We start from the raw sequence: 15,687 nt of genomic DNA, 5'->3' as shown, positions 1-15,687 counted from the left end.
CATTGAATCTGACACATTAGTAATTTTCCCCCTAATTAATCTTTCTTGGACTACACTGACACACACCCTTACTCTGATGTAGAACCAATTTAATAAATGTGCCTAGCCACATTTATGCATGTTACCTCCCTTTTAACATTATCTGGATATTGACATTTAATATTGGTAACACTTGCAGGAAACTTCCTTATTTTATAATTTTGTTTTTTTTGTTGTTGTTGGTAAGTTGAGAAATCTTTTATAGCATGATGGCACATCCTTATTACATCTTTCTTCCTGTTTCTACATTTGGGGCTGTAAGAAGTCTCCATTTCTTCTTAAATATGTCTGCATCACCCCTCTAATTTTCACTACTGCTGTTGATATGAATTGTGTTTCTATGTGGAAATATTTGAATCTGTGAATTTAAAGCAGATGTCCTATATACTTGGACACACATTATTTTTCAAATCTAAGGTACCTAAGTGTGATTTTTCTCCCATCACGATAAAATCCCTGAAAAAAACGTTAGTTGAAAAGGTTGTTGTCTTAGTCAATATTGATTGCGACTTAGCATCACAGCTAAAATGAAAGTGCATTATTAATTTATTACTTTTTGGTAATGCCTTTTAGGGTTTTAAGCAGTGTATAATAGAATCACATTTAGACACCTTAGGGATAAAAATAGGAACAGCCCTTAGCAATCTGCTTAAAAGAACAGTTCAGCAAGGAGACGATTCATCTGATTCTTCTACAAGGAATGCATTTTTGGAGGCACGTGGTATATTTCTCTTTATGTATCTGCATTTCCAAATAGGAAATAGCTTCTTTTATAACCATCAAAAGTATGCTTTATTTCAGCATGCTTTACTCATGGTTGCTGCCCTATAGCATGGTCCACATGTCAACTTCCAAATGGTAAAAAATCTGGACTGTGGCTCTGCCTAAACTAAGCTATCTGTAACAAGCCACTCTATGATCCTTGGTAGCCAAGTTGCTCTGACACAGAACTTTATTTCTGAAATGGGCCATGCATTGTAGAAATTAATAAATATTTGCCCTTTTTGCCTTTTGGCTAGGGCTTAGGAGGAAAATAAAACTTGCCTCCAATTTCCTTAAAATTCCATTATTGTAAATCGGGTTTACCCAGGTGATTGATGGTCTTTTGTTTTTTTCTGTACTGATCTTGACACTGGTTGATGGTAGAAGAATTAAGTGAAACTGCCTGCTAGCCACCTGACTTGCTACCATTTCAACATATGTACCAATGTAGCAGCTGAGCTAAACCTTTAGCTGAGAGGTAAACATTTCTTCCACAATTTGTTACTACTGTTCCCTCAAGCTCAACAACCACTTAGTATAGGTAGTTAAATCTCAACCTGAATCTTCTCTCCTTCTGTTTGTTGTTGAAATCTAGAGTTAGAGTGTTCGATTGTTCCATTCCATCTCTTTGAATGGAGTGGAAGGATGAGTCTGTGATTAGGGCACTAGTTTAGAACATGCAGACTTGAATCCAGGTATCCTGTATAGCAGGCAGGGCCTGGTGTTTCTTCACATCCAGGTCCATACCTTCCGTCTGCAGGCCCTGCAGAGGCTCCTGTACAGTGCTAGTAGCCATGCAGCATGGAGCTACGTAGGACATGCCAACTCTGATTCTGCCATCTCCAATGATTCCAGTATGACTGGCAGCTCTTCTACCTGCGAGGTCTCCCCACGCAGGACTTGAAGGAACTTGAAGTCTTCACTTCTAGACCTCCAGACATGGTTGCTCAGAGTTCTGTCCTCTTTGTCAAGTCCCTGCTGAAAGAACAGCAGCTGGTGTTCCAAGGGTGCGCCAGGGGATGGTCTTGGCCAACATCACTTACGTTAGGGACCTTCCGGACTATGCCAGGCAAGGGTGGGCAGGTCCCTCTTTGCTGGCCTGGCACATGGAGCTGCCAACACTGCATGCGCCTTGCCGCTTACTCCAGGAAGTCAAGGCTGCCTTGCCAGATACTGCCCTCATCTACATGGACCAGATCTTGTGTGAGGGCAGTCCTCACCCCTTGGTATCCCTCAGCCCCTGGAGCTTGTTGTGGGAACCCTGCCTTGGCAGGCTCCACGGCACTACCCACTACACTCTCTTAGCAGGATACCAAACCAGTTTGCTTCTGACCAGCTCATTGCTGCCCGCTGTACATGCTTGTGGTCTGCACCCTCCATAATCCCCGCCTTGTTTCCTTCCTGGACAGCAAGTGGCAGGATACTCTTGGTGAGGATGAGGGTCCCTGGTGGATGAGCTTATACTCCTGATTCTGTGAGTGACTGAGGAGCTCAGCTGGTGGCTCCTCCACAGAGCCACTGCCATGGGCATATATCTGGCACAATTTATGGGGGGGCCTCTGCTGTGAACAGAGCAGAGATGCCTACCTGAAGCTGCAGCCTATTCACCATCTCCTCCAGGACCTGCTAAGGTTCTTGCTGCACTCCTCTCCATATCTTTTTGTTTATGCACTCCCCATCTGCAGCCCCACCAAGTCCTGGGACCTCCTGGTCAACCTCCTCCAGGCCATAGCCAAGTTGGCAATATACCTAACCAGGAAGGAGTCCCTGACTTGGAGGACCCATGAGGACTGCAGGGCCATTTTTCTGTTCCTCGTCTAGTCATATCTTCAGGTAGAGGTTTACTGGACAGTGTCCATTGTCTCTTTAGATTCATTGGCGGGCCAGTGGGCAGTGTCTGGTGTGCTCTTCATGGTGTCTTCCCCCCCTCCCCCCTTAGTGCTTTCATTTGAACCTATGACCCTCAATCCTCCTAAAGTGCCTGATCTATATATACATTGGGCGAGCCAGGTCAGACTAATGTGATGCCTCTTCTGGGCATGTGCTGGGCTCAGTGTGGGGGTGCGCAGAGTTCAAGCACCATTTTTGGGGTGTTGTTTGTTTAATCATTTATTTATTTTTTTAAACATCTGTAAGCAGCCTTTGTTGTCCCAAACAATTATTTATATCCTCTTAGTGGTCCCCTTCATCAAGGGGGTCTTAGCTCTACTTGTTGGGCTTTGGCCTATGTTCTGGACTGGCACATGTTCCGGAAGGCGTGTTTTGTCACAGAATTTCTGCATGACCTTAAGCAAGATACTTCTGTTGTTTTGCTTCCATTTCTACCTTACTGGAGCATTGAGGACAAATACACTAAAAGTTCTGGTGTATCCATATGGTAATGGAAGCAATACATCTACAACATATGTAATGTACTCCACCTAGCTGTATACTGAATAAGTGCATGATTTGCTCAAGTATGTAATGTAATACCATTAATAATTTGCCTGTTTGCATTGTAACAAATTCTCATTATCTGTTCATCAGTTAAATACGTAAGCCATTTAAGCCCATGGCATCTGTCAGCCCTATTGTTGTTTCTCAGCCGCATTCTTGTTAATTTAATAGTAATTGAAATTGTATCCATGCCTTTTTGTAACTAATGGTACTCCTTGTAACACAGCCAAAAAGAGTTAAGGGGAGAGTTTGAATATGACAAGAGCTAGTGAGTTTTGTTGTTCATATCTTCCCTCATTTTCAAGAGAACCCTGAAACTATTAGAAACCTTAAAAAATGGGGAGAGCTAGTCAGTTCTGTGGCTGCTGATACGATGGTACTGCCAGCCTTTAGAACTAAATGGGCACATCTACACGAGATGTTTACTGTGCTAGACTAACTAGATGTGCAGTAAATGTTGCGCATCTACATGCGTGCCCGTATTAGGCTGGAGTAAACTATTTTTCTCCGCAGCAGGATAGTACTTGTAAATATCCTATCCTACTGTGAAGTAAAAAAACTCCTCAGCAGTGCATGTGTAGGTGCTGCCCAGATGACTGAGGTACAAGGATGCTTCAGCTGCCTGCCAGCTAGCCCTGCACTGAAGCACCCTCATGCTCTAGCCAGAACTTCCGCAGCATATTGAGCTGGGGAAAGCAGCCCTGAGCTGGCAGGCTGACCCCCTGAATCCCCAGCTGGGGTTGCTCTGATGCAGCTAGATGTACTGCAGTCTTGGGTGCATGTGTAAATGAGTACTAGGGAGCAGTAAACTCCTGTGTGATGAGCACTGGAGTTTATTGCCTTGCATTAATATGCATGTGTAGATGCACCCAGTTACATTAAATTGGATAAGTGCATGCTCTGGATAAGTACAAGGCCTGTGTTCTGTGTCCGGTCCTCTGTCTTTCCCCCACTGCCACGCCCTGCCACCACTGCCACCATGCTCTTTCGCCCTGCTCCAGTTTCTAGGCCTGGGGCGGGCAATTATTTTGGGCAGAGGGCTGCTTACTGAGTTTCGGCAAGCCATCAAGGGCTGCATGACAGGCAGCCCAGGGCAGATTAATATTAGTTTTCTAAATTTTTTAGGGGCCCCGCGGGCCGGATAGAATGGCCTGGCAGGCCGCATCCAACCCTCAGGCCACATTTTGCCCACCTCTGTTCTTGGCTAGGCACTTAAATGGACTACATTACAGTTAATTAACATTGAGGATAATGCTAAAATTGTGACATGCAGAGACGTTTAGTACTATATGTATGACTATTTTAGTATGATGTAACTAGTAGGTACTCTTCTTGGCCTGGCAAGATGATTACCTATTCAGGTTAAGTTAATTTTATTGAAGGAAGAAGGCAAGTTAATCTGCAAATAGGTGTCAGTTATGCATAATGACCTCAAAGCATAATGCAGTTAACACTGTTAAATATAACAATCACTGACTTGATGTCTGGCAGGAGGCAGGGCAGGGTGACACTTTAATTACTAACTCATTTAGACAGGTATAAACTTAGGTAGGCAACACCCTACTTCATCAGATGCTATGATATATCCTCCAGAATGGTGCTCCCCTGGGAGTGTTTGCCATGGCAGGCCCATAGAAGCTGGGTACCCAGTAGTATATGGAGGTAGGGGGGATTGAGAAGAAGGGCAGTGAGTGGGGGAACTAAGAGTAGACACTGTCATGGGCCTGCAATGAGAGCCTATGTCATGGGCCAGCTATATCTCATGTGCAGTGAGCCTGTCCTCCAGCTTGCAATAGCTGCAAACCCACAGCAGTAGCATCTGCTGCCAGTGTGTGGAGAGCTGGGGCACTGTTCCTTCTCTCTCCCCACTCTACAGGACATATTCCTCCTTCCCCCAACCTGTTTCTTTTCCCCACTGTGCCAAAGGAGCTTACTACACCTCTGTCCATTGTGATAATTGGGCCCTGTCCATTGTGATAATTGGACTCTAGTCTCTCTTTCACTTACTTGAGTACAACACAGATTAGCCTACTACAGTATCTTGTCTGTGGCCTCAAAATGCAGAGAAATAGAGCTTAAAACTCTAGGTTATGGTTTTTTATCTTGCTTCTATAGCTATTACACAACCTCAATCTTTTAAAATCCTACTTTACAGACTCTTGACAAATGTTTATCTCAATGCTTTTTGTGTTTAATTTAAAGATGAAAATGAGCTAATGTATTTAATGTTTGGAACTTGCCTTCTGTGATATTAGATTAAATGCTATAACTTTTTAAATACGGCTTCTGTTGGCGACTCTTCCTAAGTTAATTTTGATTTTTCTTTGTATTTTTAAATACATACATATTATTGACCAATAAAATGCAAGATCAGTTGTTTGATTCAAATGCTGTTTGGTAAATGGCAGTTCTTTAATTTTAAGATCTTTATTCTGAATATGAATATTATTTTGTATACAGTGTACAATAAATGGGTCAATCTTTAATTTAAAAGCTTCTTAAAGATTTGTAAAATAAGTCATGGAACAAGTTAAATAATTAACTCAAGTTGAGATGTAAAACTTGAACATAATAGCATGATATGAAAGAAATTTAAGTCTGATAAATTCTCCATTTAATTCCACAATCCTTTACTATTTTAAAGATATTTTTATTTTAAAGGTATTTTTACTGTAGACATTACTTTATTCCATTAGTAGTAGTAAACCAGAATTTAGAAGCATTAATGTAATGCTAATTAATAGTATCAATTACTATTAATTTATGTTAATCCATTATGTATAATAAATATAGCAATCTTAGAACGTTCATAAATATGTTAAATATATATGAAAATATATTTAGACTTATAATCATAAGCCATATAAACATATAAAGAACCTTGATCTGTACCATATTCCTTGTTTTGTTTTTTACTTGCCTTGTTTAGTCTATTTATTTTAGTTTTGAAATGACTTCAGTATTTCAAATATCAGATATTGCAATATGTAGCCCAATAGAATGGAACCATGCCTTAAAGCAGTCTCAACAGCACCTCTCAAGTTCCTTGCTTATATCTGTTTGTGTTGCAGTCTTAACATTGTCATATTCAGAATTTCTTAACACTCCATAATTTGTGAATAGAGAGAGAGATGCATTTATCTTAATTTACCTAAAATTTTAAACCTGAAATGTAAACATGCATTTCTGTTTGCACTCTGGATGTGGACAGGCATGTAGTTGCAGCACTAAGAATTTCCAGGAAATTTGGCTGGGGGGCAACAAAGTTGCCGCAAACGTAAACTTGTCTGGTCTTCCTTTGCTCCCCCTGCCCCCATGATAGACAGGCTGCCTCCACCTGATACCACATGGGAAGGGGAGGAAATGCTCCCTGCCCTTACCATCATGTAGGTGAACTGGGGCTGTGTAGGCAGCTGCAGCTAGCTGTGCTTGTAGTCCTGGTTGCAGGTCAACTGGGGCTGTCAAATGCAATGTGCAGTGCCAGTGAGGTTTTCCTGTAGATGCTTCGGCAGCAAGAAGAGCTGCCACGGCCTCTGCAGGATGATCCCAGGGTTCCTGAGGGGTAGGGGGCAGCTTTGGTAGCTCCTCTCCCTCACTCTTTCTTGGGAGAGGGGGAGGGTACACAAGGAATTTTGGGATACTGGGAGTCCTATGGTGCCAATTTAAAGTTTACGGGCATTACACATGGTGCTAGACCACATCACTTCATAGCGAAGTTGCTGTTCAAAACAGCTAAAAGTTTATGGTGGAATTGCTGCTTTTTTAATTGCCACAAACCACTTGAAGAAAATGCTCTTGTGGCATTAAAGGATATATTTCTTGCTAGAAATGTAAAATCTGTTCATGTCCTGTGTCGGTCGGCTACACTGATCCAAAAGGTTTGTGTTTTGTGCTATGTAGTACAAGAATCAGAAATCCATTTTGTTAATAGATTTTTTAACTATGCCAGTGGGATGGGATGGGGGAGAAAAAGCAGGCCTGTAATTGGTTTAGAAAAATGATAGAAAAGGCAGTAGTTGAAGGAAAGATAAATAATCTCCTGGGATAAAAGAAGAACATTTCTTCTACCTGCAGTAAAATCAACCTGAATTTTGGTATGTGGGTAGCAGTTTTAAGGTTTGTTACATATTTTTTTATTTTTCTTTTAATGATAAAAGCCTACTAAAATTATGGGCCAGGCTTACCATTAAGGCTTACCTTTGAGCCAATAAATCCTAAAAGGTTTCCTGCCTGGTACAAGTCTTAGTTAAGAATATAATCTGCTTTTATGGCTTCCCTTCCTCTGTAAAAATAAGTTTCAAAGGTAAAATCAAATACAATTGTGTTTAAATATAATAAGCTTTGGGGTTTTTTAAATAAGTTTAAGGTACCTCATTTACATTTTGTAGGCTTCTCACAGTATCACAAAGGAGGATATCACTTCTTTTCTTCTGTTTCACAGATATAGAAACTGAAGAAGAGATTAGTTCAGGCTTTTTCCAAGGAGACACAACAAATTGAGGTGTCGAATTGGGAGTTTCTGCCTCCCAGTTCTGTGGCTTGAGGCACAGTCCCTCAAGTATTAGAAATGATTAAAAAAAATATTTGCCAAATTAAAAATGACAAACATGACAAGTGATTGATTTTTTTTTTTTAAGCAGAATAATTTGAATCTGTTGTTTCTTCACTTGTAGCAATACAAGTAAGTAGAATAAGAATGACAACCTTGAAGTCTTGCTTGTAGTTCACATCCTTCCGAAGGGGCTGTTTGTAGTTACATAGTCTTTTCTGCTATTTAGTTCAGCCTGCATCTGCCTCTTTTTTAGATCTGAGAAAGTGCATTTAATGTCCCAAAACTCATGCAAGAGCTCTCCCAACTATACGGTTAGTCCAATAAGAGGTGTCACAAAAAATTCCTGCCTCATGAACATTTCCTTGACTATCACAGCTATAGCTATGTTCCAACTTTATATATTTTCCATATTCAGAAAACACGAGAAACTTCATTTGATTTTTTTAATGGTGTGCTGCTAAATTCAGAAAAATTGCAGAAGGATGTCTTGAGTCTAAAAAGGTTGAGAACCCTGATCTAGGGTAATGTTTATCAATCCCCTTAATAGGGGAAAGTCTACTTGAGGGGGTGGGGATGGGGAGAACAGAAGAGGGTAGAGGTGCACTGACCCATTGGTCCAATATTGCATCAGTACTGATATAAAGAAAATTGGCTGTATCGGAAATCGGCCCCATGTGGCCGATAGTTTGGCTAATAAATGCCCGTGCATGCGTGCAGCCCCAGCATAGCACTAAGGCAGTGAGGAGCAGAGCCTGGCAGTGTGAAGAGCTGCCTTCGGCTGGTAAGTCTGTTGTGGTAGAAGGGGAGGGAAGGGGCATGGGTGGGGCAGATCAACCCCCTCCACGGTGAGGAAGGGGGCAGGCGCTGCCCAACTGGGGGGGGAAGGGCATGGGACATAGCTGTGGCTTGTTGGGGGGACAGCTCCTGCTGCGGCAGCGTGTGTCCTGGGAGGACACAGGAGAGGAGGGGGTGGAATGTGCCCCTTGGATCTGCACAAGGAACGTGGGCTACAGCTGCAGGCTGGTGACAACAGATACATTTGTCTCTTATTCTTCGTTCCTTTCTTCTAGGGGTGCACCAATAGAGATTTTTGGGGCTGGTACCAATATCCTGGCTCAGTCCCCATCTGCCCCCACACACCGGGAAGAGTTGGGGCTGTGCTGGGTGTACCGTAGCAGTGGCGCTGGGAGGGAGCTATGTCAAAATTTGGGGTGGGTGCAGCCCCCTCCGTAGCCCAATTGATCTGCCCCCCATGCCTCTTTGCTCCCCTCTCCCCTTTCACCACAACAGACTTGCCAGCTGGAGGCAGCTCTCCATGCTGTATCGGAAATCGTATCGGTATCGGCTAATATGCATCCCTGAAAATCAGATGTCAGTACCAGCCTTAAAAATCTCTATCGGTGCACCTCTAGAAGAGGGAAGAAAGAATAAGAGACGAATGTATCTTGTCATCAGAAATTCAGCTTTAATTTAACATATAGAAGTATTGAGGGCTTGAAGTAAAACATTAAATGCGTCAGGATACTGTAACCAATGTAAAAAATCAATCTGAATTTTCAGAATGCCTCAAATAAAAACTTTGAGGTGTGAACTGATATATGCATTTTAATGTATGCTAACTTATGCAAATGATAATACTTGGAGGTGTAAAACATTCTTATTTTGCTCAGGTAGCTTATCCTTGGTCCTTGGTTAAATTGCTCCTGGAAGCTGAGCTAAAGGATTTTTAATGCGGGCAATTGGAGAAGTTACTAAGCCTAGAGAATGGTATTAAATGACAGTATAGGATCAACTGTAACTGCTTCACTGCTCATCATGGCATATGTAAAAGTGAGGAAATAGCTTATTACGAAGCTCCATAATGCTGTTTTTTCTGAATGGAGCAAAAAGGATATGGCACTTTATTGATGCATGTTGAGGACAAAGTGCACTTTAACAGCATATTAGCAATATTCTCTGTTGAGATAAATACATCTAGTTTTGTATTATTGATGAAAATGCTAGAAAACATTTTCTTTCTCTTGTATCTTGTTTTGACGTGATACCTATAGGGCAGTGATGACCCACTTTTTTGGCAGGTGTGCCACAAGTTAAGTTCCCCCCATCCTTTCTCTGCCTTAATGCTGCTCTGGCCCCAACTCACCAGAGGCATGCCTGACAGAGTTTGCATCCTGGGGAGGTAGAGGAGATTGAGCTTGCTGCTGCATGGAGTGGAGGCAGGATGCTGCTGCAAGAGGTGTCACCACCAAGAACCAAGTTAACCTTTTCCTGGTCCCTCAGCTGCTGTATAAAAATATGTCGAATGAAGAACCAAAGCCCTAAATTCAGTGGCAGCTGCAGAACCAGGGCAGGGTTAACCTGGCTCTTGGCAGCGACACCTGGCATCTTCTCTCTCAGCCCTATTCTGTCCCTGCTTCAAGCACTTTGCTCCCTGCCTTCATTCTGGGTCTACCTTTACTGAGTACCCAGGGCTTATGTGCCACACTCAGTGACAGAAGTAACAGTTGCATCAAATGACACCAGTTCACTTAGTTACATCTTTATGATTCTGTAGCAGTACAAGTGAAGCAAAACTGCTCCAACTTTAACCTTGCTTCATCCAGGGTCAAAGTTAGGGTGATTTAACTGACTTGCATCACTACGAGTTGATGAAGATGTTTTTGTTACAAGAGCAGCTCCTGCTCCCCTTTTAAAATGACTACAATGGTCATTTGTCCGTCACCCTTAGTGACAAGAATATCCAGCCTCTAGAGGCTATACTAGAGAGACCAACCTGTTTTATGTAAGCTACTTAAGAGCTAACAGATGACACTCTCATTTAGTTCCTAGTGGTCTGCGCTAGAGTTTCAGTTAGTCTCTAGAAGAGAAAAGAACTTTTTCTTAATTTCCAGTGCCTTGTCCTTTATTGCTCATACAAATAACCCGCGTAAAATTAGTTAAAAGGTTCACTGATTATTTAGGATTAATCCTGAAAATCCAGGCATCCTTTGCTTTGGTTTATTTTAACTAAAAGGTACAAGCTAGTTGACTGAGCAACTAGAGATACTATGCACAACTTTCTGGTACTTGCTGTTCATCTATGCCCTATTTGTCTAAGTTCTGAACAGTACAGCAGATTTACTGTTAAACTAAGATATAGAATTGATGGCAAAAAATACAAATATAGCTTTAACACACAATCATGTTAAAGTGACTTGGATAAAACTGAAACTAAAGGGCTAAGTAGAGGCATTCAAAAAGCCTGAGCCTTAATCAATTCAATCTTTGCAGATTAGTTTAACCTGTGTATCATTATAGTATCATAGTCCTTAGGGTCGGAAGGGACCTAAACAGATCATCAGGTCTGACCCCCTGCCCCGGGCAGGAATGGGTGCCAGGGTCATATCACCCCAGCCAAATATCTGTCCAGCCTCCTCTTGAAGATCCCCAAGGTAGGAGAGAGTACCACCTCACTTGGGAGCCCATTCCAGAGCTTGGCAGCCCTAACTGTAAAGTAATGTCTCCTGATGTCCAGCCTGAACCTTTTCTTTAACAATTTGTGGCCATTATTCCTAGTAAACCCAGGTAGTGCCTGGGGGAACAGAGCTTCCCCCAATTCCCACTGGTCCTCCCTGGTGAGTTTGTAAACGGCCACCAGATCCCCTTCCAACCTTCTCTTGTGGAGGCTGAATAGGTTCAGGCCCTTTAGTCTTTCTTCATAGGGCCTGCCCCGCTGCCCTTGACCATGCAAGTGGCCCTCCTCTGGACCCTCTCAATGCTAGCCACATCCCTCCTGAAGTGCGGCACCCAGAACTGGATGCAGTATTCCAACTGTGGCCTGACCAATGCCGCATAGAGGGAAAGGATCACCTCCCTGGACCTGCTTGTGATGCATCTGTAGATGCGCAACAAGGTGCAGCTAGCCTTACTAACCGCTTCCTCACATTGGTGGCTCATGTTCATCCTGGAGTCAGCAATGATTCCAAGATCCCTTTCTGCCACCATGTTGACAAGAACAGTGTTCCCTAGCCTATAGGTGTGTTGCTGATTCCTTCTCCCTAGATGCAATACCCTGCACTTGTCCACATTGAATCCCATCCTATTCTCATCCACCCTCCTCTGTAACCTGTCTAGATCTAGCTGGATACTATCCCTCCTCTCCAGTGTGCCCACCTCACCCTACATCTTGGTGTCATCAGTGTAGACTGAATGAAGAAGCAAATTAGTAGATATTTATTTTTGATTCAGGAAATGCAGCCACATGCCTGCAGTGGCTCAGACTAGAAGCTGGAGGGTGCTAGAGTGAGCCCTCCCTTCCCTTTGGCAGTGGCAGGAAAGCTGGAGGAAAGCTGAGCTGAGGGGGAGGAGGTGTGGCAAGGTCCTGGCAGGCTGCTGAGTATGATTGGGGAGGAGTTTAAATCCCCACCCTGGCCTTCATGGTCCCCATTCAGGGTGTGCCTGGAGAGGGAAGGGGAAGCAGACCCTGTCAGCAGTTACCTTACCCCCTTATGTGCACTTGAACTTCTGTTCTGTTACAAGTTTAAACCAGTTTCTGATCACTTAAACCAGTTTATGTGTAACTTCTGTCCCTAGCCAAGAGGAGTAATATCTTTCTTTCAAGACACCTATCACGTATTTAAAATTTTCCTTTTCACTTTTGAAAGGCCAAGAGCTCTTGAAGCGTCCTTTGAAGTATTGTGTGTAGATTATTAGATGAGTGGTATGTTTAGTAAAGTTATGAAAAGCAAATCTAAAACAGTGTGCATTTGTTGTTGCCAGCAATTGTGGCTGCGAGTTACTGCCTTGAGCATTTAATGAGCAGTGCCTTGGCATCTTCCAAACTAAACAGTTTGAGAGCACTCCATTTGAGTTTTTCAAAAGATTTAGAGTGAAAAGAATATAACATTGGGAATATAAATGTGCAAGATGAATCCATGTTTTGCATTAGAAATATGAATGCACTCACTGCAACAAATGATAATCTTACAGAGCGAGTGAGCCTTCAGAAGAAATGCAAGTATGCATTCATGTTTGCAAACTGAACACAGCCTGGAGAATTGTCTTTCTAGTCATGTAGTAACATCTTGTTTTCCTTTTTTCTATTGTGAGCATTTGGCATATGATTTTTTTTATCCTTTTTTTACTGAAAAAGGACTAATTTGTACATTCCCTTGATTGGTTGTTTAAAAATCCTTAAGTGACTGCCAAAAGAGAAGGTCTTTCTTTCATTTCTGGGCATACTTGAATGAAATGAAAGCCATTAATGCATCCCACTTTAAAATTAATCCTCAAATAGATTATAATCACTTGTACTTTATCTCCAAACGATAACAGTTGTATTGTATAATTTTTTTATCATAATACTTCTGTTGACAGTGCTAAATGAATAATTGAACCTCATGCTCTTTACTGTTAATGTTGGTTTATGTAGGTGATAACAGGATAAAGCCATGTCTAATAATGTTGTTATAAGATTATTTTTATTACTTTATCTGTTGCCCATTTATGATCTTTGCTTGCTTTCTTTTGAATTTAAAATACTTGCTTACCTAAAATGTGACTATAGTTCTATCTGCTAAAAAATAAGGAATATCTATATCTACCTGTGTGAGGGTAGTCTTATATTAATTTGTTTCTAAAATATGTCAGTCAGCAAAGCTTCATTTATTCTATTTGCTCTCTCTTTTTTTTTTTTTTAGGTGCCTGCAAGTTGGAGTAGGAATTAATTTCTTATCCTATGGATCACTGAATGAGTAATAGATGGCCTTACCTCGTCTTACAGAAGCTCTGCGCTCCTTTTCAAATGTCACTAAACATGATAATTATAGTGAAGAATTGGCTGACTTAACGGTAAAAATATTTTTTAAATATGAAAAGAAAATTATTGTGCACTCACATTTTAAAGAAGCTCTTAGTTCTGTTTCTTTCAGTTCTGTTTTCCTTCCTTCTGTAAACTCCCATTTTGCTAACAGCAAGACCCAAAATACAGGTAGTTTTATGAAAAGAATTCCTTATACCACTTGTGCTTGTCACATTTTTTTTTCTCAAGGTTGAATTTGGAATATGCTTTAGAAGATCTGTGCAAGGGCCTTAAACTCATAATAGACATCTTGACAGGTTGGCTATCTCCTCATGGCTCTATACTTCATATACTTTTAGGAAAGTGAGATTTGTCATGGTCCAAAAAATAGATTCATAGATTGTTAGGGGCTCTAGTTTGGTGTAAAGCAGGGGTGTCATGAACTTTTTATCACCCAGTGGGCTGGTGAGCCATATTCAAAGACCTCACAGGAAGTGACATCACATCAGGAAGTGATGTCACATGACCTTTGACACCAATGAAGTTGCAGGAAGTGACAATGAAATGGGTCTTCTCCACACAGGAACTTACCCCGTGCCTCTGTCCACCCCGGCCCGGCCCCAAGGTACCCCCAGCTCCGCACGGGAGCTTACCCCGTGCCTCCATCCAGCACGCATGCGGGCAGGGCGCAGGCCATGCTGCAGCTCCCCCGGCCATGTGATGGGGCAAGGGGTAGAGCCTGTCCCCAACTCGTCCAATCAGGCGCAGCTGGGGCAGCCCTGCTCCACGCAACCCTTGGGGCAGCTGCGGCAGGACCCGGCTCACTGATGAGCCGGGCCCCGCGGGTGTAAGCAACTCCCCTCCCTTCGCTGCCGGCTGGGGCCCGCGGGCCGGCCCTGCCCACCTCGCTGCTGCCCCACTGCCGCCGCGGCCCTGTGTGAAGGATGACACCCTATGCCACTGTTCAGTATTGGTTACTCCTGTACCTAAAATGACAATGGTCTGTGTGATGGGCTTAAAGGCCTCTATCCTACAAAAAAAAAATATCAGTGGCAATATGATATCATGTGAGGGAATTTCTGTGTTTTTGGAGTGGAGGGGCTTGTTTGCTTAAATTTTAGAATGTACATTTCCTTCCTCTACTCTCATTCCCCAATAAAAGCAGTGCACTTGCATTTGAACTACACTACTAAGGTTTTAGAGTCAAGCACTTAAAAGTTATGAAATGCCAGAATGCTTGGGCAACCTTTAATATCTATTTCTTCTGTGTAAATTCATTATTATGCAGGTCCCCATCTCATCTAGAGCCTGGACATGCTCTGGGAATGACTCAAGGTTGTATAGAGGAGAAGGCTGTTACTTTGTAGAGAGGTCTCATTTGTTGAGAAAAATGAAGGTTACCTAGTGAGTGAAGCAGAGCCTGGCAGTAAGAGGAAGTATGGTTAAGGTAGCTGACTTTGAGAACTGGATTCTATCCTTGCCTTTGCTATGGAAATCCTATGCGATACCTGGCAAGTTATTGAAACTTGTAATTTTCAGCTAATTGAAACTGAAATGTGCAGCTGTGTGATGCCTGGCAAGTCATTGAAACTGAAATTTGCAGCTGTAGTTAAGTTTTTTTTCATTTTTGGTACCTACTTTGAGAAATCTTGGGTTTGATTTACAAGTGTACTTAGCAGTTGTTGCTGAATGAATGTCATTTGCACAGGTGTCATTGACTTATATGAAGTAATGGTAACTATTGTGTACCATTGAGGCATCTCAAATAGGATTTTTTTTTTACTATAATCTCCCTGTATATCAGTTCCCCATCTGTAAAATTGGGATAATAGCCATAAACATAGCAGGGTGTTGTAGATAGGGACCTATGGAAATCACAAAATCCAACAATACCCCCAAAAGCTGTGAGGAAAAGAAAGAAAAACCCACTTCCTGAAAATAAAATGCTGGCTTCCCAGCATTGGCCAAGAGGGCTGTCTGTCGTGATCCCATCCCCCTTCTCCAATCAGTGGCAGGGGGCAGGGCTGCATGAAGGAAAGCTCTAAGAGCTAATCAGTGGTAAGAGGCGGGACCACTGGGGCCCCTTGGTCAATCAGAGGCATGGTGGGGGGCATGAATA

The 15,687-nt window shown here is 42.4% G+C and overlaps 1 protein-coding gene across 1 annotated transcript in view; it reads left to right on the top strand.

Annotated features, from left to right (window-relative positions):
* Window positions 1-15,687, top strand: part of ASCC3 (activating signal cointegrator 1 complex subunit 3) — a 567,972-nt gene that overhangs the window by 10,633 nt on the left and 541,652 nt on the right. Inside the window, exon 2 of the mRNA XM_006271799.3 lies at window positions 13,468-13,618. Coding sequence (XP_006271861.1) covers window positions 13,529-13,618 — 90 coding nt within the window. The 5' untranslated portion in view covers window positions 13,468-13,528. The remainder of the gene's footprint in view (window positions 1-13,467; window positions 13,619-15,687) is intronic.

The sequence above is a fragment of the Alligator mississippiensis genome, chromosome 1 (assembly GCF_030867095.1).
Source record: "Alligator mississippiensis isolate rAllMis1 chromosome 1, rAllMis1, whole genome shotgun sequence".
Lineage (NCBI taxonomy): Eukaryota > Metazoa > Chordata > Crocodylia > Alligatoridae > Alligator > Alligator mississippiensis.
Note: the sequence above shows the minus strand (reverse complement) of the source record. Positions and strands in the feature narration are given on the sequence as shown.